The 24,528-nt window shown below is 45.2% G+C and overlaps 1 protein-coding gene across 1 annotated transcript in view; it reads right to left on the bottom strand.

Annotated features, from left to right (window-relative positions):
- Window positions 1-24,528, bottom strand: part of LOC141059710 (scavenger receptor cysteine-rich domain-containing protein DMBT1-like) — a 206,138-nt gene that overhangs the window by 180,862 nt on the left and 748 nt on the right. The window contains exon 2 of the mRNA XM_073555827.1: window positions 6,557-6,571. Within this exon, the coding sequence (XP_073411928.1) occupies window positions 6,557-6,571 (15 nt within the window). The remainder of the gene's footprint in view (window positions 1-6,556; window positions 6,572-24,528) is intronic.

A 24,528-nucleotide genomic window follows, 5' to 3' on the forward strand; every position in this document is an offset into this window, starting at 1 on the left:
TGCAGCTCTGCAGCGCCGATTCCGCCTTCCGGAACATCGCACCATATGTGACCTACCCACCAGGTGGAATTCAACGTTACATATGTTGGAGATGTTGTGCGAGCAGCAGGCAGCAGTAATGGAGTACCAGCTGTATCAGGCTCAAACAAGTCGCACTGTGCGCCGTTCACACTTCACCACCACTGAGTGGGCCTCTATGAAGGACATCTGCCACGTTTTGCGTGCCTTCAATGATTCCATGTGGATGGCGAGTGCAGATGATGCACTAGTCAGCATGACTATTCCCCTTATCTGCCTGCTTGAAAAAACACTGCAAGCACTAAGGGAGGAGGTTGTGGAAGAGGTCGAGGATGAGGAGTCACAAATGCCATCTGCTTCTGGACAGTATGCGCAACATGGTTCCTCACAAAGGCCTAGGCAGGGGACACTTTGTGAGGAGGATGAGGAGGAGTCAATGGAGGAGGAAGACATCTGTCCAGAGGAGGGAGGTACATGATACTCTAGTAGTCAGTATGTAGAGTGAGGGTGGGGTGATGCAGAGCAGGCAGAGATTATGCCTCAAGCAGGGGACAGCGTTTCTTGGCCAGTTGGCAGCACATGGTTGATTTCATGCTGCAGTGCCTGAGAAACGACCGCTGCATCGCCCACATTCTCAACGCAGCTGATTATTGGGTGTACACCCTCCTAGATCCTCGCTACCGGGACAACTTACAAAGCCTCATAACAACGTTGAACCGGGAGCGTAAAATGCAGGAGTACCAAGACACACTGGTGCATTCCATGATGTTCTCCATTCCACCCGAGAGCAGTGGAGAAAGCTCTGTACAAAGAGGGAGCAGAAGCAGCGCCTCAGCACAAGGCAAGACCAGTATGGCCCAAATGTGGCAAAGTTTTGTGTCCCCGCCACAAATGTCTACACCATCACAGACGGCTCCAGTCAGCAGGAGGCAACATTTCCGTCAGATGGTGACAGACTACATGTCTTGCCCTCTCAGTGTTCTCCCACACGGCTCTTCCCCCTTCAAGTTTTGGGTCTCTAAGCTGGATACATGGCCAGAGCTTAGCCAGTATGCATTGGAGGTGCTGGCTTGCCCTGCTGCTATTGTATTATCGGAACGCGTCTTTAGTGCCACAGGTGGTGTACTAACAGACCGCTGCATGCGACTATCCTCCAAAAAACGTTGACCGGCTTACTTTTTTGAAAATGAACAAGGCCTGGATTTCGCAGGAATTTGCCAGTCCTCTTCCAGATTGAATAATTGGTTGGCAACAGTATCCAGGTCTCCTGTTGTGTTCATGTTTCTACCACCTGAACTGTAATCCCTGGGCTCCAACACCGCCAGTTGCTGCTCATAAGTGCCGTCTGCACAGACAACACATGCTCCAGTGCTATTGGGGTTCAGTAACGTCAGCTGATCCCCTGCTGTGTGTTCGGCAATTTCTCCTGCTCTGTCCACATTCACACTACTACAGATATTAAACTTGCTCCAATTAGACCTCTGTCTCCACTCTGCTTCTATTATTTACCCTGGGCTCCAACACCACCAGTTCCTGCTCAGAAGTGCCGTCTGCACAGTCAACACATGCTCCAGTGTTATTGGGGTTCAGTAACGTCAACTGATCCCCTGCTGTGTGTCCGGCAATTTCTCCTGCTCTGTCCACATTCACACTACTACAGATATTAAACTTATTCCAATTAGGCCTCTGGCTACACTCTATTTCTACTGTAATCCCTGGGCTCCAACATCGTCAGTTGCTGCTCAGAAGTGTCTTTTGCACGGGTACTCCCTCCTGACCAGCCTGGTTCCAGCATGCCAGCTGTTTCTGGGAAGTGTCAACGTCACTTTGTCTCCAATACGTTGTCCTGTCGTGTTGCGGTCGGGTTAGCCGACTCTATGGTGCCTGCAGTTTAGGTGCTTACTATGTGGGCTGCGGGATCTGGCAATGAAGGCTGGTTCCGTAGTGCCAATAGGACAAGCTCCCTCTGTAGGACTGTGGGTTTTGGTAACTCCGGCTGGCTCGTGGGCTTGCAACTTTTTTTTTCATGTGTACCTTCTGCTGCCTATCTGAGTTCCAGTACCATTAGCTGGTTCTTTGGAAGTCAATCTTGAATATGTCCCCCTGGGTTCCAGTAACGTCAGCTGGTTCCAGGCAGAGCCTTTGGCTTAGGTGCCTCCTTCTAGGTATCCGAGTTCCACCAACGTCTGCTGGTCCTTGGCAGTGCTTTCTGACACAGGTACCTCCTGCTTAGTAACCGGGTTCTAGTACCACCAGCTGGTCCTCGATAGTTCCATTGGCTTTTGTACCTTCGGCTACCCATCCAGGTTCCAGTACCGTCAGCTGGTTCTCAGCAGTTCCTCAGCCTTCTTGTACCTTCTGCTACATTTCCAAGTTCAAGCTTTTTGAAATGGTTTTTGGTAATCACTCTGGATTTCCCTGATGACGACCCTAAGACGACGACCCTGAAGATCACCCCGAAGAAGACCAAGAAGATGACCCTGAAGAGGATGATGAAGGAGAAAGTGTGGAAGAAGTAAAAAGAAGGTGAAGACCATGGAAGTAGTGAAACATAAATATCTGACAAAATATAAAAAAGCTTAACATACTCAATATCTTTGTAACTCCGAACATCTTAAAAAAAATTAATTCCTGCTATTCTATTTGATTGGGCTAAACCTCTATGCCTTTAATGTCTCCTCCACCTCCCCAAATTCATTCTACATTATTCTTAGTTGTTTTCCTTCATGTAGAATTAACCTACAAGGAAAGTAAGGGTTTATTTTCATTCCGATATTTGTGTCCCATTAACTTGCATTGGTTTCGGGTATCGGAATCAGCGATATCCGATATTTTTGGGGTATCGGTCCGATCCAATCCGATCTGATATTTCCCGATATCGAAAGGTATCTGTTAGCTCTATTCTAGACTATGCGGGATTCCCGGAGTGGACCCTCTGGACCGTGGCACCGAGGGGTCCCGGACGAGCAACCAGGTAGACCCGACCCCTATACAGGGACCGCTAGGAGCAGGTCCAGGGGTTCGAATGCCACGGCAGCCGGAACCAAGAGGGGCGGCTCGGAATGGAGTACAGAGACTAATGCTAGAAAACAGGACTGAGGTAGGACTGCAGGTACGGACACGGATAGACAGGACCGGAGCGGGACTGCAGGCACAGACACGGATAGCCCGGACCGGAGCAGGACTGCAGGTACAGACACGGATAGGCTGGACCAGAGCAGGACTGCGGGTACAGACACGGGTAGGCAGGACTGGAGTCGGACAGCAGGTACGGGCACGGGTAAGCAGGACTGCAGTAGGACAGCAGACACCAACACGGGTAGGCAAGACTGGAGTCAGACTGCAAAGAAACACAAGGGAATGAGAAGGTGGACACTGAATGCAAGGCATGAACCACAGAACCTAGAATGCTGCTGTAACAACAACGATCAGGCGCCTCTATTAAGAGAGGGCGGCCTGATATACTCGCAGCTGTGCCCCATTGGTCCGGCGGTGCTACCGGGTCAGGGCACCGCCGGAGGATAAGGTCAGAGAGGGAGAGCCGGCCGCGGCCTATGGCGCATGCGCAGGACTCGCAATGACGTCACAGGCTGCGGGCCAGTCAGAGGAGGACGCCGCCGCCGAAGCAAGGGGGAGCGAGGCAGCGGCGCTGGGTAAGCATGAAAGCACATGGCGGGGGGCCCGGCAAGGTGCGCGATGGGAGGCATGGCGACGGGGGCCGTGACAATATCGCTTAACACTACACAGCACTCGAACAGCACTCACACAGCACTCGCACCATACAAGTGCTGTGTGATTTTTATGCACTGATGTCCTTTGAAAAGCCGGCAATTCATATGCGGCTATACAGTAAAATCACAGTGACAGGTTAAAATAGAAAATATAGAACACATATATACATATAGAATAGGTATATATATTTATGTATATAAATATATATATATATACACAGTATATATATATATACTGTATATATATATATATATATATGTCAGTGACAAACATATATATTTTCCCACGCTGTCAAGTTTATCACAGGTCAGGCTTGGAGGCTACACGGATGTCACTGATGCTGAGGGGTTTCCAATCTTAGGTCAGTGGGTCTTTTTTCCCCCTGTAAAAATTAAAAAAGCAGCAATATCCCATACCTGTCTGCCGTACAGTCAAGTCCCACGCTGCAATCCATCTCAAGGGATTAAATAGTTTACAACCGGGAGCGGTGCTAATGCGACCACACCGGCTGTAAACCACAGAGAAATGAATCAGAAGCTGCCTGCACAGCCTCCCAGCCTGACCTGCAATGAACTCGGCAGTGTGGGAAAATGAACTGTCACTTTCCCACATCGCAGAGTTCACTGCAGGAGAGGCTGGGAGGCTGTGCAGGCAGCTTCTGATTCATTTTTCTGTGGTTTACAGCCGGGGTGGTCGCATTAGCACCGCTCCCGGTTGTAAACTATTTAATCCCTTGAAATGGATTGCAGCGTGGGACTTGACTGTACGGCAGACAGGTATGGGATATTGCTGCTTTTTAAATTTTTACAGGGGGAAAAAAGACCCTCTGACCTAAGATTGGAAACCCCTCAACATCATCGAGGGGTCCCAATAGTTGCCATGGTGACCCGATGTTGTCATGACAACATCTGGGTCACCGGAGATAGCAAAGTTGCTTGATCATGCTCAGAGCATGATCAGCAACTTTGTCTGTCAGTGTAGCGCTGACAGCTTGCATAGCATAGGGTTGCTGCTGCATCTCTGTGGTAGGGGGCCGGATTAGGGGTGTGGTCCACTGCTTACCACGACCGGACGATGCAAAGACAAGACGGAGGCAAAATTCAGTTGTAACAGATCCGGTTTTATTGGCCATCCTCCTGACGACCTTAGCCATGCACCGCAGTTCCTTTACAGCTCTCCATTTCCAGGCCCGGGTACCTTCACCTTTCCTTCAGTCGTGGTGACGTTCCTCGCGGATCTTTCAATGGGGCTGTCCTAGACCAATCTACCGCCAGCGCTTCACCTGCCCGAGGTCGTCGTTCAATTGGTACCCCCGGGGCCTCGTCTGTCCTGCGGTCCGTTGTGTCAGGGCCACCCCCTGACTGTCTCTTCCTGTCAGTCCCCTGGTCGAGCTCTTCCGGCATTCTTAGTCTTCTCTCCTGAGTCTTCTCCTCCTGAGCTCCTCCTGGGACTAGCCTCTCTGGAACCCCAACCAGTCCTATTTATCCCCTCTCTCACTGGGAATTCCCCTCATGGGTTCCTATCTCCCCGCCCCCCATGACTCAGCAGTTTCTATAGCAGTAAGCTGATGTTAAGTCCTGAACTACACTTCACCCTGCCATATTGTGGTCAAATTTCGGTACTGCACTCCCTTTTCTGTCTTTCCCTGCTGCTACCTTTCTGTCATTGCCAACCTCTGTCTGTAGTGCACAAATCGTCCCCTCCTACTTCCAGTCAGGTCTGTCCATCAAGTCACCTTCCCCACATCTCTATGCTATACAAGCGAATTGACTGCAAAAAAAGAAAGTTCCATAGTGGGACAAAATAAGAAAGTTGAACAAAATAAAAAAATTTTTAAAAAAGATTAAAACAATTGTAAAATTATAAATAATAATAATAAAATTAAAATATATTGTACACATGAATAAATATTTTTATGAAAAGAAAAACAAAACAATAAAAGTACACATAATTGTGTACACATGATTGCAGGAGACACGGGCGTCGGTTATTAGGTGTTCGGTGAGTATGTATATTGTATGTGATTATGTCAATGTTTTGATTTTTTTTACAATTGAACTCAGGCACCGGATGATGAGACTATTCTCCCATCATCGGCTCATGCTGTCTCTGTTATATGTGACAGCAGACATAGCCGGATGGGAGTAGTGGTCCCACCAGACGAAGCCTAAGTACAATCACTATGGGCTATAAGTCGCATGGGTACACACACACGCAGACAGATTCAGACAGATAAATGCAGGCACAGACAGACACGCACATATTCTCCGCTCACACATATTCTCCGCCCACACACTTTCTCCTTCTGACATAATTTACTTTGACAATTCTGCAGCATTTTTGGCAGCAAATCTGCAGCAAAACCACAAACCTTTTAACGTCTGCATTTTTGCTGCACATTTGACTGACTCAAAGGAAGTCAATGGGTGAAAAACTCAGTAGAGTCACAAAAATAATTTACATGCTGCGGTAAATAAAATGCTTCAAATAAGGAGGGAAATTTCTGGATCACGTGTACAACACTTCAGGATTGTCATTGATTAACCTTGCTTTAGTAATCCATTGCGTTTTTGAAGCATTTCCATGCAGAAAAAACGCTGCGGAAACGCAACAAATCTGCATCGTGTGCATATCGTCCTGAGCTGGTAATCCTTCTCTGCGACATCCAAACACCCTAAAAGGGCTATCCTGATAAGTCATGCCCTTTGCGATGTGGCTATGTAACCATTACTATATTGTACATGAAATCAAAAAGTATACATTAAAACATAAATCTACTGTTACACATTAATTATTTTGTACTTACTTGTCGTCTGTGCATCTGCAAGGACAAAAATCAAAGTTGGTTTATTTGTCAAATTAGATAATCAAGTTTTATGTCTCATAACAGTTGAAATTTTATAATCATAAAACAAAACGTGCTAAATTTAACAAGATAAAAAAAAAGACCAAACAAAACTACAATACAACCAAAAACAGCCATTCACTGCTTTGCTTTTGTATACATTCTTAAGGTGGCAAACAAGTACAATATGTAGGATTTAAAAATATATAGCCTAAAGGGAACCTGTCACCAGGTTTTCCCAACATAAACACTTCTAACCCCTTAGTGATGGAGCTAATTTTGACCTTAATGACCAGGCCAAAAATTTAAAATCTGACCTGTGTTCCTTTATGTGGTAATAACTCTGGACACTTCAACGGATCTCACTGATTCTGAGACGGTATTCCTGAGACATATTATACATCATGATAGTGGTAAAATTTGTGCTATGTGACTTGCGTTTATTTGTGAAAAAAATCAGAAATTTGGCGAAAATGTAAAATTTTTTTAAATTTTCAAACTTTTAATTTTTTGCCCTTAAACCAGAATAGTTAATAAATAATATTTCCAACATGTCAACTTTACATCAGCACAATTTTTGACACATAATATTTTTTATGAGGAAGTTAGAAGGGTTCAAAGTTGATCAGCAATTTCTCAATTTTCCAAACAAATTTACAAAACCTTTTTTAGGGATCACATCACACTTGAAGTGACTTTAGAGGGCCCTATATGACAGAAAATAATAAAAAAAGACACTATTCTAAAAACTGCATTCCTCCAAGTCCTGAAAAACACATGCAAGAAGTTTATTAAGCCTTCAGGTTCTTCACAGGAATTAATGGAATGTGGAAGGAAAAAATGAACATTTTACTTTTTTTCACAAAAATTTTGCCCCTAGTTTTTTACTTTCACAAGATTAACAGGAGTAATTGGACCCCAAAATTTGTTCTGCATTTCCTCTGAGTACGCTGATACCTGAATTAGGGGGAACACTACTATTTGAGCACACGGCACATCTCGGAAGGAAATTAACACCTTTTGACATTTTGAAAGCAAACAAGGCTGGAATCAAAAGCTGATGCCGTGTCACATTTGAAGAGCCCCTGATATGCCTAAACAGTAAAAGAAAACACAAGTGACCCCATTTTGGAAACTACATCTCTTAAGGATTTTATTCAGGGGTATAGTGTGGATTTTAACCCAAAGGTACTATATAGAATTTGATAACATTAAGTAGTCATATTAGATATGTTGTCATTTGTGTTGAGTTCAAGTGCTCGCCTTTCAAATTTGCATCGGAGAACTCCATTATGCACCAAGTATCGTGAATGCTCTAGTGACCCCAATGCAAACTCAAGTTGCGAGCACTTGTGTTCAACATTAGTTGTCATATTGTCATCATTTTTTTTATCTTTTGAAAAAACTCTAACCCCAATGCTAACCCTTCCTTTACCCAACCCTAACCCTCAGCACCCCTAACCCTATCCCTTGCTTAACCCCAATCCTAACCCGAACACTAACCCTATCCTAACCTCAACCCTAACCCTAACCTAACCCCAATGTAAACCTAATCCCAACCCTAACCTTAATGCAAAAAATAAAAGAGATAAAGATTACAAAGCAAAAAAAAATGTAATTTGACTAAGGGGATGACAGAGAAGGGGGACATACTAATTATTGGCTTTTGGTCACTGTGATAGGGTCTATCACAGTGATCAAAATGAACCAATTGGAAAAACCCCTGCTGTTGCCAGGTGTAGGCGGGCAGATCTCAGCAGGTGCACTGCGCATGTGCTGCCATTTTTTTTCCAAGAAGAGTTGGTGGAGGGTCGGGGGTCAAAGCTGGAGGGACCTGGGGATGACAGAGGTAATGGGGGCTTGGAGACCTCATTTCTCTCTCCCCCATCATAAATCCCCATCATATATGTCATGTCAAAAGAGAGAGAAATATTTTTAATAGAGGGCACACTTTTTTATGTGTTTGCCATTATTCATTGAATAATGGCGATCACATGATCGGGGACTGGAAAAAACAGCTCTGATCATGTTCTCCAGGGTCTCAGCAACCCCTGGAGAATTCCTGATGTTTGGGGTGCTATATACGTTTTCCTAATCGCCATTTTGAAACATCAGTGAGGAAATAAGGCCCCTTATCCGCCACAGTTTTAAAACATATCTGCGGTCATTAACCCCTTTACCCCAAGGGTGGTTTGCATGTTAATGACCAGGTCAATTTTTACAATTCTGACCACTGTCCCTTTATGAGGTAATAACTCTGGAACACTTCCATGGATCTCGGTAATTCTGACCTTGTTTTTTCGTGACATATTTTACCTCATGATAGTGGTAAAATTTCTTAGATATTACTTGCGTTTATTGGTAAAAAAAAATGGAAATTTTCCAAATTTGATTTTTCATTCCCTCAAATCACAGAGATATGTCACATAAAATACTTAATAAGTAACATTACTAGGAAGTTATAAGGGTTAAAAGTAGAGATGAGCGACTTTGCCTTTTTTCGGGTCGAGTCGGGATTCATGTAACTCGACTTTCTCCAAATTCGGGTCGAACGCAATCGGCCGATTATCGTGAAAAGTCGAAGGCCGACTGAAACACGAAACCCAATGCAAGTCAATGGGGAACCAAGGTCGGCAATGAGTGGAGGACAGGAAACACACCTACAGTGCCCATTTTAATGCCAAAAACATCAATTCTTATTACTTAAGCTTGTCAACCTTAATTTACTTTATAATAATAGTTAGGCATTGAAAACTGGGGGTTATTTGGCTAAAGTAGTGGGGGGGTAGGGCTGGCTCCAGATTTTCGTGGGCCCTGGGCCAAAGAGTGTCACTGGGCTCCTTTAACATATGCCACAATTCATGATCCTCTGATACGCAGAGAAATAGCGGTATAGTACAATGAAAAATACTTCACTTCTTACATCTCATGACTGATATCCATTTTAAATTCTCCAATAGCTCCAAAACGGACAGTATATTACTCCATGCAGTATTATACAGAGTAATGAGGCCCATATATTTCTCCATACAGAATCATTGGTCCCATATAATGTTTGAAACAGTATATGATGAGCTCCACATAATGCTACAGTATATGTTGGTCCCCATGGATGAAGCTCCACTGTCTTATGGGCCCAAATAATGATCCATATATAATGGGGCCCATTTCTAATGCTCCAGTGTATAAAGGGCCCTGTAAATGCTGCTCCAGTGTCTGATGTCCACCTTTGGAATGCTCCAGTGTATGGTGGGCCTCATATATCATTCTCCAGAGTATAGTGCTCCCCAAAAATTGCTGTCCCAAAATTGAAAACTATTAAATAAGTCTCCTCGCTAGGGAATCCCTGTACTAGTCTGGACTCCTCGTCGTCCCCATCTTCCATCTCACTGCACTAGGACTGTTGTGCTCTCTGACCAGAATGTCACTGTCAGAGAATGCAGAAGACATCACGGCGGTGGAGCAGGGAGAGGTAAGTATTTCAACTTTGCAAGTGCTGTGATCCTGAGCAAGCAGGAGGGCCCACTTGTTGGCGACGGCACTGGCACAGGGCCCCTCATAGTACGGCGGTGGGTGTGTTGGCGGGTGGAGGGCCCTTCTACCAGCAGAGACACTTTTGCGCACTATGAGGGGCCCTGTGCTAGTGCCGTTGCCCATAAGTATGCCCCCCCACCTGCTCAAGGAACCTGCACTTTCATCTGCACCTTCCTCTTTGTCAATGTGTAAGGTGGTATTGTATGCGGGAAGGGGAACCTGAGTTTCATCAGGGTCAGATTCTGGCTGTGCAGAGTGCGAGGGGAATGTAGTGGTCTGGGTCAATGTACCAGCAGAATCATCTAGCAGTGGCTGGGCATCAGTGCACTTGTGGCGCCCCCAGGAGTACGGTCACCACAGTGGCATTACCTTCCTCCTAGGGAGTGTGATGTCATGCTTGGGAGCAAAGAAGGATCTCTCTAGCAGTTAAACCAACACACAACACAGTTCCCACTCCAGGTCAGCAGGGAGACCTCTGAACCTGACTGCTGAGGAGCTGATATCTGTGGTCAGGAGGAGGTAAGTTAGGGCAGTCTGTGAAGGGAAGGGGAAGTGTGTGGACGTGAGAAGGGGAGCTGGAGGATGAGCAGAGTTAAGGATCACTCCTAGCTGGAGCACATGGTCCGGATTCCGGTCTCCGAGTTTGTAGGGACAGTTACGGTCCTGCAGCAGAAACCGGAGGAAGTAGCAGCTCTAAATGCTCTGTTCCCAACTAAGGCTCAGAGGCCCCAGCAGCAACGTGTGTGAGCCAGAAGGAAAAGGCTATGGCTGCCTGCCATACGAGAAAGTTCCAAAAGAGAGTCAACAGGGGGAACTTCAGTGAACGCAGTACTGCGAGTACCTCAGATAAGCGCTAGAACGGAGGCCACACTACCTATCTGCAAGAAAGAATTCCAAATTTGCTTCCAGGCTGACCAACTCCTTCTCCATCTGTACTCTGGGTCCTGGACAGCACTTACCAAGTACAGGTAAAGGAACTGCACGACTGTCTCTGTCATCTTTCTCCTGCGCCTGGCGTACGGCTCTGCTACATCCTGCACTGCACACCATCTACCAACTCTTTCTATCTGCCCTGTTACTATGGCCCTACCTGTGCAGGGCTTCAACATCTTAGCTGCACCACAACATCTGTCCCAGAGAAGCGACACTGCAGCGCGGGTCAATCTGATCAGAAACCACAGGTGGCGACACTTATCATTCACCTATAAATGTTATTCACCCCTTTGCATGGACGCCCAGGGCCACGGAACGGGTCATCACCACCAACGTGACACATCCATCTGAGACACCGGCCCGGTACTGATTAACCCCACTGCCCTGGCTGGCCACCCACACTCCATGTAAGATTCATCTTGGACTGGGGAATTCACGATTTGACTTGATAACCCAGGCATGCTATGATAGAAAGAGCTACATGGACAAATGTGAAGTGTGGCCTGCTGCATCATTCACTTTTGGTGGGGGTGAAGGACACAAGGAAAGGGGTTCTTCTTGACCAGGAGCCAGCACTTGATGACTCAGTGCTTGCATTTTTTGAAATTTCAGAAGAGGAGGGCATATTTGCTGGAGTCTGTATCGGCAATGTAAGCCAAAACCAGTTCCTGATGCTCCTGCTTTAAAAGTGGTTAACCTACTCCCAGAAAAGGTAGCCTTCCAGGCATTCCGGAGCCAGACCATGACGCAGGCTCAACACCTTCTGCCTTAGCTGCTATTGTGCTTTTGCCACTACCTGAAGATGCACAACCACCATCAGCACAAGCTGGCCCCCCCACGCCCACATCTGCGGCCTCTTCCAACATACTTCAAAATTTTCGAGAAAATGTACCCAAAATAACATCAGATATATGGTACTGTATCAGAAGCGTACAGCTCTATACAGTCAAAGGATAATTGTCAATCTCCCTATATATTCCATCAGTCACACAGAGACGCTCACAGGCTCAGTATGGATTAGACAAGAATATAAAAAGTAGAAAAAGTGTACAGTATCATCAGATAGCAGGTATATATAGTATAGTTTAAACATTCTAAATCTCCGTAGATATTTCAGGAGGCAGACACAGACGCTCTCAGGCTCAGTATGGATTGCACACAATATAAAAAGCCGTAAAACGGTAATGGATCTGAAGCGCACAGCTGTACTCAGTGTAGGGGTCATTGTTATCAATCTCAGTAATTATTTCCACAGTCAGAAAATAACTCTCACTTGGTCAGTTTGGATTAGACCAGAATATAAAAAGCAGGAAATGGGTAATGTATCACAAGCGTAGAGCTGTATACACTAGTGTTTGGGTAATTTTTAAATGTACATCTAAATTGCAGGAGTAACCCACAGACTGTCACATGCTCAGGATGGATCACACCACAATATAACAAGAAGATCCGCAAGAAATAGTCACACATGTGGGACAATGTTCCAGATGTCAATGATACACTTAGAGTGGTGGGTGGAGGAGGACTTCCTGGCAGAAAGGGTACAGTATCACCAGATACCAGGTATATATTACATATTTTAAACATTAAAAATGTACGTCTATATATCAGGAGTAGTGTTGAGCCACCCCACTAGTGTTCGAGTTCGTTTTGGTTCGTCGAACAGGAGGCAAGTTCGTCGAATGTTCGTCGAACGTTTGTCGAACACCGTCGAACACCATTGAAAACAATGGCAGGCAAACACAAACACATATTAACACATAGAAAACAATTACAAAACACCTTAAAAGGTGTCCCAAAGCAGACAAAATGCTCAGAATAAAAAAATAACATATGGAAAAGGGCAACTACATATAGAAAAGAGGTGGAGGAGTAAAAGGAGGAGGAGGAGACACAGATATAGGCATGTCATGCCCTTATAAAGTCAAGAAAGGCTGTGCCGACTGCGGGGGGGGTCTGTGCCGACTGCGGGGGGTCTGTGCCGACTGTAGGGGGTCTGTGCCGGTGGTCTGTACGGGCCTCTCGGGGGTCTGTACAGGCCAGTCTGGGGCCTGTGCCGGCTGCCGGTGGTCTGTACGGGCCTCTCGGGGGCCTGTGCCGGCTGTCGTGGTCTGTGCCGGCAGCCGGGGGCCTGTGCCAGCTGCCGGTGGTCTGTACGGGCCTCTCGGGGGCCTGTGCCGGCTGTCGGTGGTCTGTGTGGGCCTGCCGGGGGTCTGTGTGGGCCTGCCGGGGGTCTTGTGTGTGTGCAGGCATCGTCCGATGGGACTACAAGTCCCATCGGGCGATGCCTACTGCAATGACAGTGATTGACACATTAGCCAATGATGGGACAGTAGTAGTCCCATCATCCGGCTAATGTGTTCAATGTAAAAAAAAAAAAAAAACCTACATACATACTACATTCATACAACATACATACATACTACATACTACATACATGCTAAAAATATACTACATTCATACAACATACATACATACTACATGCATACTACATATATACTACATTCATACAGCATACATACATACTACATATATACTACATATATACTACGTTCATAAAGCATACATACATACTACATACATGCTACATATATACTACATTCATACAACATACATATATACTACATACATACTACATATATACTATATTCATACAGCATACATACATACTAGATATATACTACATATATACTACATTCATACAACATACATACACACTACATATATGCTACATATTTACTACATTTATACAGAATACATACATACTACATACTACATACATGCTACATATTACTACATTCATACAGCATACATACATACTACAGTATGTATGTAGTATGTATGTATGTTGTATGAATGTAGTATATATGTAGCATGTATGTAGTATGTATGTATGCTTTATGAACGTACTATATATGTAGTATGTATGTATGCTGTATGAATGTAGTATATATGTAGTATGCATGTAGTATGTATGTATGTTGTATGAATGTAGTATATATGTAGCATGTATGTATGTATGTTGTATGAATGTAGTATATATGTAGTATGTATGCAGTATGTTTTTTGTTTTTTTTTTACATTCAACACATTAGCCGGATGATGGGACTACTACTGTACCATCATTGGCTAATGTGTCAATCACTGTCATTGTAGCAGGCATCGCCCGATGGGACTTGTAGTCCCATCGGACGATGCCTGCACACACACAAGACCCCCGGCAGGCCCGCACAGACCACCGGCAGCCGGCACAGGCCCCCGGCAGCCAGCACAGACCACCGACAGCCGGCACAGGCCCCTGAGAGGCCCATACAGACCACCGGCAGCCGGCACAGGCCCCCGACAGTCGGCACAGACCCCCGAGAGACCCGTACAGACCACCGACAGCCGGCACAGGCCCCCTACAGTTGGCACAGACCCCCGAGAGGCCCGCACAGACCCCGCCCACACACACAGACACGCACAGTGTCCGCCCATGCACCGCCCACACTCTTCCCCCCTCCCGAACAGAATGTACAAGGCAAGAAAGAGGTTTTTTTAATTCCAATATTTCTGTCCCATTGACTTGAATGGGACTTCCGGTATCGGAATCGGCGATGCCCGATCCTTTTTGTGTATCGGACCGATCCAATCCGATCCGATATTTCTGAATATCGGATGGTATTGCTCAACACTAGTTATTGGGGTTCAGAAATGTCATCTGATCCCTAGCTGTGTGTCCAGCAATTTCTCCTGCTCTGTCCACACTCACACAACTACAGATTTTAAACTTGCTCCAATTAGGCCTCTGTCTCCACTCTGTTTGTTGTATTTTCCCTGGGTTCCAGCACCGCCAGCTGTTTCTCGACATTGTCTTTGGCACAGGAACTCCCTCCTGCCCAGCCTGGTTCCAGCACACCTGCTGTTTCCGGATAGTGTCAATGTCACTTTGCCACCAATACGTTGTCTTGTCGTGTTGTGGTCTGGTTAGCCGAGTCTATGGTGCCTGCAGTTTATGGGCTTCCTATGTGGGCTGCGGGATCTGGCAACAAAGGCTGGTTCCGTAGTGCCAATAGGACAAGCACCCCCTGTAGGACTGTGGGGTTTCGGTAACTGCGGCCGGCTCGCGGCCTTGCAACTTTGTTTTTCATCGGTACCTTCTGCTACACATGCGGGTTCCAGTACCGTCAGCTGGTTCTCGGCAGTGCCTTTGGCTTAGGTGCCTTCTTCTCGGTATCCGAGTTCAAGCAACGTCTGCTGGTCCTTGGTAGTGCCATTGGCTCTTGTTCCTTCTGCTGCCCCTCTGGGTTCCAGTACCGTCAGCTAGTTCTCGTCAGTGCCTTTGGCTTAGGTGCCTCCTTCTCGGTATCCGAGTTCCAGCAACGTCTGCTGGTCCTTGGTAGTGCTTTCTAGCACAGGTACATCCTGCTTAGTAACCAGGTTCCAGCACCGTCAGCTGGTCCTCGGTAGTGCCATTGGCTCTTGTTCCTTCTGCTGCCCCTCCGGGTTCCAGCACCGTCAGCTGGTCCTCGCTAGTTCCACTGGCTCTTGCAGCTTCTGCTACCCATCCGGGTCCCAACACCGTCAGCTGGTTCTCGGCAGTGTCTTTGGCACGGGTACTCCCTCCTGCCCAGCCTGGTTACAGCACGCCTGCTGTTTCCGGATAGTGTCAATGTCATTTTGCCACCAATACGTTGTCCTGTCGTGTTGCGGTCTGGTTAGCCGAGACTATGGTGCCTGCAGTTTATGGGCTTCCTATGTGGGCTGTGGCATCTGGCAACAAAGGCAGGCTCCATAGTGCCAATAGGACAAGCACCCCCTGTAGGACTGTGGGTTTCGGTAACTGCGGCCGGCTCGAGGCCTTGCAACTTAGTTTTTCATGGGTACCTTCTGCTACCCATCTGGGTTTCAGTACCGTCAGCTGGTTCTCGGCAGTGCCTTTGGCTTAGGTGCCTTCTTCTCGGTATCCGAGTTCCAGCAACGTCTGCTGGTCCTTTGTAGTGCCATTGGCTCTTGTTCCTTCTGCTGCCCCTCCGGGTTCCAGCACCGACAGCTGGTCCTCGCTAGTTCCATTGGCTCTTGCAGCTTCTGCTACCCATCCAAGTTCCAGCACCATCAGCTGGTTCTTGGCAGTGCCTTTGGCTTAGGTGCCTCCTTCTCGGTATCCGAGTTCCAGCAACGTCTGCTGGTCATTGGTAGTGCTTTCTAGCACAGGTACCTCCTGCTGAGTGACCAAGTTCCAGCACCGTCAGCCGGTCCTCGGTAGTGCCATTGGCTCTTGTTCCTTCTGCTGCCCTCCGGGTTCCAGCACCGTCAGCTGGTCCTCGCTAGTTCCACTGGCTCTTTCAGCTTCTCCTACCCATCCAGGTTCCAGCACCATCAGCTGGTTCTTGGCAGTGTCTTTGGCACGGGTACTCCCTCCTGCCCAGCCTGGTTCCAGCACGCCTGCTGTTTCCGGGTAGTGTCAATGTCACTTTGCCACCAATACGTTGTCCTGTCGTGTTGCGGTCGGGTTAGCCGAGTATATGGTGCCTGCAGTTTATGGGCTTCCAATGTGGGCTGCGGGATCTGGCAACAAAGGCTGGTTCCGTAGTGCCAATAGGACAAGCACCCCCTGTAGGACTGTGGGTTTTGGTAACTGCGGCCGGCTCGCGGCCTTGCAACTTTGTTTTTCATGGGTACCTTCTGCTACCCATCCGGGTTCCAGTACCGTCAGCTGGCTCTCGGCAGTGCCTTTGGCTTAGGTGCATCCTTCTCGGTATCCGAGCTTCAGCAACGTCTGCTGGTCTTTTGTAGTGCTTTCTAGCACAGGTACCTCCTGCTTAGTAACCAGTTTCCAGCACCGTCAGCTGGTCCTCGGTAGTGCCATTGGCTCTTGTTCCTTCTGCTGCCCCTCTGGGTTCCAGCACTGTCAGCTGGTCCTCGCTAGTTCCATTGGCTCTTGCAGCTTCTGCTACCCATCTGGGTTCTAGCACCGTCAGCTGGTTCTTGGCAGTGCCTTTGGCTTAGGTGCCTCCTTCTCGGTATCCAAGTTCCAGTAAAGTCTGCTGGTCCTTGGTAGTGCTTTCTAGCACAGGTACCTCCTGCTTAGTAACCAGGTTCCAGCACCGTCAGCTGGTCCTCGATAGTGCCATTGTCTCTTGTTCCTTCTGCTGCCCCTCCGGGTTCCAGCACCATCAGCTGGTCCTCGGTAGTGCCATTGGCTCTTGTTCCTTCTGCTACCCATCCGGGTTCCAGTACCGTCAGCTGGTTCTCGGCAGTTCCTCAGCCTTCTTGTACCTTCTGCTACATTTCCAATTTCAAGCTTTTGGAAATGGTTTTTGGTCATCACTCTGGATCTCCCTGACGACGACCCTGGAGATGACGACCCTGAAGACCACCCCGAAGAAGACGACGACCACGAAAACGATGACCCTGAAGACGATGACCCGGAAGACCACCCCGAAGAAGACCAAAAAGATGACCCTGAAGAAGATGACCAATAGGACAAAGAACATGAAGACAATCACCAAGATACAAAACAACAAGAGACAGAAGACCAAGAAGCAGAAGACCAAGAAGCAGAAGAACAAAAAGCAGAAGAACAAAAAGCAGAAGAACATTAAGTATAAGACTAAAAATCAGAGCAAAAGATATTATCTAAATTATAAGCAGAAGAAGACTAAGCAGTGTATGGGGGTGAGTCCGTTCCTCCTCGTGGTGCCAATGGAAAATGCCTGCTGCTGCAGGCCAAACTGAACGCGGACAAATCCTGTTGTAAATCTTTTGTGACAGGCAGAACGGAAGGTGTAATCTTCAAACTTTTATAGATAACAACTACAGGAATGACTGTCACAAATAAGAATATGATGAAGAAGAAGAATAGGAAAAAGATGAAGAAGTAGAATATGAAGAAGAATAATAGTTGAATAAGAAGAATATGAAGAATGTAAAAAAAAGAATAATATGAAGAAGGTGAAGAAGAAGAAGATGAATAAGGTGAAGAAGAAGTTGATGAAAAAGATGCTGCTGCTGCTGCTGAGGATCATGAAGGAGAAAGTGTGGGAGAAGTAAAAAAGAAGGTGAAGAGCATGGAAGTAGTGAAACATACATATCTGACAAAATATAAAAAAAGGTTAACATAGTCAATATCTTTGTAACTCAGAACGTCTTTAAAAAAAAAAAATGTATTCCTGCTATTCCATTTGATTGGGCTAAACCTCTATGCCTTTAATGTCTCCTCCACCTCTCCCAATACATTCTACGTTATTATTAGTTGTTTTTCTTCATGTAGAATTAACCTACAAGGAAAGAAAGGGTTTTTTTTAATTCCGATATTTCTGTCCCATTGACTTGCAATGGTTTCCGGTATCGGAATCGACGATATCCGATACTTTTTGGGTATCGGTCCGATCCAATCCGATCCGATATTTCACGATATCGGATGGTATCGCTCAACACTAGTCATGAGATGTAAGAAGTGAAGTATTTTTCATTTTACTGTGCCGCTATTTCTCTGCCGTATCAGAGGATCATGAATTGTGGCATGTGTTAAAAGAGCCCAGTGACACTCTTTGGCCCAGGGCCCACGAAAATCTGGAGCCAGCCCTGCCCCCCCCACAACTTTAGCCAAATAACCCCCAGTTTTCAATGCCTAACTATTATTATAAAGTAAATTAAGGTTGACAAGCTTAAGTAATAAGAATTGAAGTTTTTGGCATTAAAATGGGCAGTGTAGGTGTGTTTCCTGTCCTCCACTCCCTGCCGACCTTGGTACCCCGTTGACTTGCATTGGGTTTCGTGTTTCAGTCGGCCTTCAAGTTTTCACGATAATCGGCCGATTTCGTTCGACCCGACTTTTGAGAAAGTCGGGTTTCATGAAACCCGACTCAACTCGAAAAAAGGCAAAGTCGCTCATCTCTACGCTGAACTATTGTCTCAGGCCCAGTAGAGATTACTCCTCAATGTAACAGGCTGAAATTGGATGGTATATGACAAGGTGGAGGGCGTATATAGTATTGGTGAGAATTGGAATCTCAATAGAGATTTGAGGACGCTGAACTATTGTCTCAGGCCCAGTAGAGATTACACCTCAATGTAACAGGCTGAAATTGGATGGTGTATGACAAGGTGGAGGGTGTATGTAGTATTGGTGAGAATTTGAATCTCACTAGAGATTTGAGGACGCTGAACTATTGTCTCAGGCCCAGTAGAGATTACACCTCAATGTAACAGGCTGAAATTGGATGGTATATGACAAGGTGGAGGGTGTATATAGTATTGGTGAGAATTGGAATCTCACTAGAGATTTGAGGATGCTGAACTATTGTCTCAGGCCCAGTAGAGATTACACCTCAATGTAACAGGCTGAAATTGGATGGTGTATGACAAGATGGAGGGTGTATATAGTATTGGTGAGAATTTGAATCTCACTAGAGATTTGAGGACGCTGAACTATTGTCTCAGGCCCAGTAGAGATTACACCTCAATGTAACAGGCTGAAATTGGATGGTATATGACAAGGTGGAGGGTGTATATAGTATTGGTGAGAATTGGAATCTCACTAGAGATTTGAGGATGCTGAACTATTGTCTCAGGCCCAGTAGAGATTACACCTCAATGTAACAGGCTGAAATTGGATGGTGTATGACAAGATGGAGGGTGTGTATAGGATTGGTGAGAATTTGGATCTCACTAGAGATTTTAGGAGGCTGACAATGATGCTCTCAGTCCAAGTATAGACGCAGGCAGCCTAATAAGCAGGACTGCTGCACACAAAAGGGTGGAAAAATGAACGCTAGTTAACTGTGCAGAAAAGAGGAAGAAAAGTATTTTTGCTTTTAAAAAAGCAGTTTGCACAGCAGTGTGCAAACAGCAATGCAGCTATCAGGGAGCCTTATAAGGCAGCCTAAAAACCAACAGAGCTGATGCACAAAAATATAGCCTCCCCTGTCACTGCACACAAACTGTTGTGTTGTACAGTGGAAATCGCTAACAGCAGTAGCAGTTTTTTGGTTCTTCTTCCCTGCCTAATACTCTCCCTTATTCTGAATCAGCAGCAGCAACCTCTCCCTAATGCTAAGATCGGCAGAAGTAAGATGGCGGTCGGTGTGCATGCCCTTTTATAGCCCAAGTGACGCCACACAAAGCCAGCCAATCACTTGCATGCCCTTCTCAAAGATGGTGGTGACCGATGCCTATGTCATCGCGTTGCCCACAGTGTGTGTCTTCCATCATTGGCTGAAAAAGGGCGCTGGAAACATCATTTGAAACGCGACTTTGGCGCTCGGGTCGCCGACCTCACGCTATGGTCCGGTTTCGTTTCATGAAACCCGACTTCAGCTAAAGTCGCCGACTTTTGAATTTGACCGACCCGTTTCGCTTAACTCTAGTTAAAAGTTAAACAGCGATTTCTCATTTTACAACATCATTTTTTTTTAGGTACCACATTTGAAGTCATTTTGAGGGGTCTATATGATAGAAAATACCCAAAAGTGACACCATTCTGAAAACTGGACCCCTGAAGGTGCTCAAAACCACTTTCAAGAAGCTTATTAACCCTTCAGGTGCCTCACAGGCATTTTTGGAATGTTTTAAAAAATGAATATTTAACTTTTTTTCTCAAAAAAATTATTCAGATTCATTTTTTTTATTTTACTAAGGGTAACAGGAGAAATTGGACCCAAAAAGTTGTTGTGCAATTTGTCCTGAGTACACTGATACCCCATATATGCAGGTAAACCACTGTTTGGATGCATGGAAGAGCTCGGAAAGGAAGGAGCATCGTTTGACTTTTCAATGCAAAATTGGCTATAATTGAGATTGGACGCAATGTAGTGTTTGGAGAGCCCCTGATGTGCCTAAATAGTGGAAACCCCCCACATATGACAGCATTTTGGAAAGTAGACCCCTAAAGAACTTATGTAGCTGTGTGGTGAGCACTTTGATCCCCCAAGTGCTTCACAGAAGTTTGTAACGTAGAGCCGTAAAAATAAAAAAATCATAATTTTTCAAAAAAATGATATTTTTGCCCCCAATTTTTTATTTTCCCAAGGGTAAAATAAGAAATTGGACTGCAAGAGTTATTGTGCAATTTGTCCTGACTATGCTGATACCCCATATATGGGGAGTAAACCACTGTTTGGGCACATGGCAGAGCTCTGAAGGGAAGGAGCACCAGATTTTACTGTTATTGTTTGCAGGTGCCATGACCCACTGGGAGAGCCCATGAGGTGCCAAAACAGCAGAACCCCCTTAAGTGACCCCATTTTACGAACTACACCTCTTATGATCATATTAACACCGTGGGTCCCACAATTACTACTCAACTTGGCAATACTCCGTGGCAATATGTGGCTGTACAGTGCTACTTAGCCATGCTGAGAGACTCGGGAGGAACAGAGCGCTATTTTCCTGTTCAAGTGAATGGGTCTGTGCACATTTCAGTGTGCTTCCACGGAACGTGTGTCTGTGGTCAAAACACGCTGACATGTCTGTTTTTTATTGTCAGCACGAGCAACAAAACATCCAGCACACATGCATACACATAACACACATGGATGTCATCCATGTGACATGCATCGGCACCGGGGAAGAAGCATTACAGTAAGTGCTGTTCCCCTGCACCGGGTGCTGAACACAGCTCTCATCATTCTCCCCTGCTTGTGCCAATCACAGGCAGAGCAGGGAAGAATCATGAGAGCCGTGTTCAGCACCCAGTGCTGGGGAACAGCGCTTACCGTAACGCTTCTTTCCTGGCATCCGTCCTTGAGGTACTGATGCGGCACACGCATGCCACACATGTACCGCAAGTACACACGGACACTGACATCTCCGATACCGGAAATATCAGGATGTGTGAAAGAGGCCTTATAGCGGGTTTTTATGTTTGGCTGTTGTCACACACTAAAAGATGCTTTTTATTGCAAAAAAAAGAGTTTTTGCATCATCACATTTTGAAAGCTATAATTTTTCCATATTTTGGCCCACAGAGTCATGTGAGGTCTTTTTTTTTGCGAGACGCGTTGACATTTTTATTAGTACCATTTTAGGGCACATGACATTTTTTGATCGCATTTTATTCCAATTTTTGGGAGCCAGAATGAGCAAAAACCAGCAATTCCTGAATTTATTTTTTTGGGGGGGTGTTTATACTGTTCCACATGTGGTAAAATTGATAAAGCAGTTTTATTCTTCGGGTTAGCACGATTACAGCAATACCTCATTTACATTTTTTTTTGGTTTGGCGCTTTTATACAATAAAAACTATTTTATACAAGAAATAATTATTTTTGCATTACTTTATTCTGAGAGCAATAACTTTTCAATTTTTTCAGTGATGGAGCTGTATGGGGTCTTGTTTTATGCAGGACAAGATGACGTTTTCAGCAGTACCATGTTTATTTATATCCATCTTTTTGATCGCGTGTTATTTCATTTTTTGTTTGGCGGTATGATGATAAAGCATTGTTTTTTGCCTTGTTTTTATGGTGTTCACTAAAGGGGTTAACTGGTGGGACAGTTTTATAGGTTGGGTCATTACGGACACGACCATGCCAAAAATGTGCACTTTTATTGTTTAGATTTTTTTTCATTCAAATATTTATTTAGTGATAGAATAAATATTGTTTTTATTATTATTATTTTTAAATATTTGCACAATTATTTAAATTTTTTTTTACTTTATTCTGTTTTACACTTTGTTCCACTATGAGAGAATCAATTTTTGCAGGCTGATCGCTTCTCTAGCATGCAGATTAAGCAGCAAGTGCATGCTATAGAAGCTGTCAGTGCTGCACTCAGTGCACTGACACTGACAGACTTCCTGATCATGCACTGCTCATGACATTAAGTTTCTCAGCTCTGTTTACCATGGCAGCAATCAGGACCCCTTGTCACACTGCGTAGAGGAGCTGCCAGCCCTCTGCCTGCTCCGGGAATGCTGCGATCGTTTTTGATCACAGCATTTTGGGTGTTAAAGTACCAGGAGTGGTCTGTGACTGCTCCTGATACTTAGTGCTGGGTGTCAGCTGTGAGAATCAGCTGACACCTGGCCACAATCGGTCGCAAACCACCCATAAGCACGACCCATTGCTATGACGTACTATACCGTTCATATTCAAATTGTGCCGGGTCACGTGGATGTATAGTACGTCAGCTGGCAGAAAGGGGTTAAGGGGATAATACTTTTTACAGCAGTCTAGCATCCTGTATATAATGTAAGTCCCCAACCCCCTCTAGAAATCCCCAAAAAATGCATTTTTTATTCCCTCATATGGCACAGTCTGGTCTTGCTCGACACCTCCTGTATCCCCACAATTGCCATCCTCCTGAATGGCTTCATATGGATCACACATCCTACGTAATCCGCACAGCACTCCTGCACAAGCATACTTTGCACTTTCCTGCTGAAGGCAGAGCAAAGTACTGTAAAGGGTACATGCCAGGAGAAGCCAAAGAGTATCAATGACCTGGCACATTCACATTACAGCTGCAGGGCAGGGCAAAGTACCGTATAACTGCGCAGGAGAGAGATTTGGGTGAGCTACGTTGATGACGTAGGATGCACATGAAGCAGTGTAGGAGGGCAGCGATTGCGAGGATAAAGAAGGTGGCAAACAAGACCAGCGATAAAAGGTATATTTTGGGAAATGCGAGGTGGTTGTGGACTTATGTACAGCTTGCTAGAGTGCTATAAAGGAGGCATTAAAAGTGATGGCTTCAGTTTATATTGGGAAAATCTGTTAAAAACCCACAAGTTTAATGTGAAAATAAATATCTTTCCCTCCTCACTTTTGTTTATTTCTCAAAAGTGATAATAAAAAGGTGCATTGATTTAGCTATACTACAGCTTTGACGAATCTATGGCTACATTCACACATTCAGTTTTTTTCTGCAGTTGTTGAAAACATAAAAAAATGACTCAAAAGAAAATGGCGCAAAAGAAGGAGAATTCTCAGACTTTTCTTTATAGTTGACTTCAATTTATTATCTATTCTTGACTGATTTTAAAAACAGCATAAAAAAAGTATTTGCAAAATATATCTTACACTATGCATATATTTAAACATTTTGAAATATTAAATACTTATGTTTGACCACAGTAGTAGGGGCTCCTCCTTAAAAAAAGCACAAAAGCCCTGCATAGTAACAGGAGTTTTCATGTCAAATAGTGAAAGGTTCATCTTTGCTAATGAATAATAAATCCTTTAAGAAAGATCGGTCATACTTTAAGGGGGATAAAAAAATTATATTTATTAAATAATCCTAAAAACCTATATGATAATATCGTAAGAAGTTCCAGAAAAGTCAACATAATAGGCAAGTCGCAGGAGACTGAGAATATAGGACTGACCGTATGTGCAAAAAAAGGGGTTCTAGATAACATGAGCAGACGTCCCATATATACAAACAAAGACCATAAATATCATAAATATGAATTGCAAGGTCATTAGTATATTTAGACCTGATCATGAATAAAATATCTATAAAGTGCAAGTGCATACATA

This window comes from Dendrobates tinctorius, unplaced genomic scaffold, assembly GCF_039654945.1.
Source record: "Dendrobates tinctorius isolate UK_male_01 unplaced genomic scaffold, ASM3965494v1 ptg000230l, whole genome shotgun sequence".
Classification (NCBI taxonomy): Eukaryota; Metazoa; Chordata; class Amphibia; order Anura; family Dendrobatidae; genus Dendrobates; species Dendrobates tinctorius.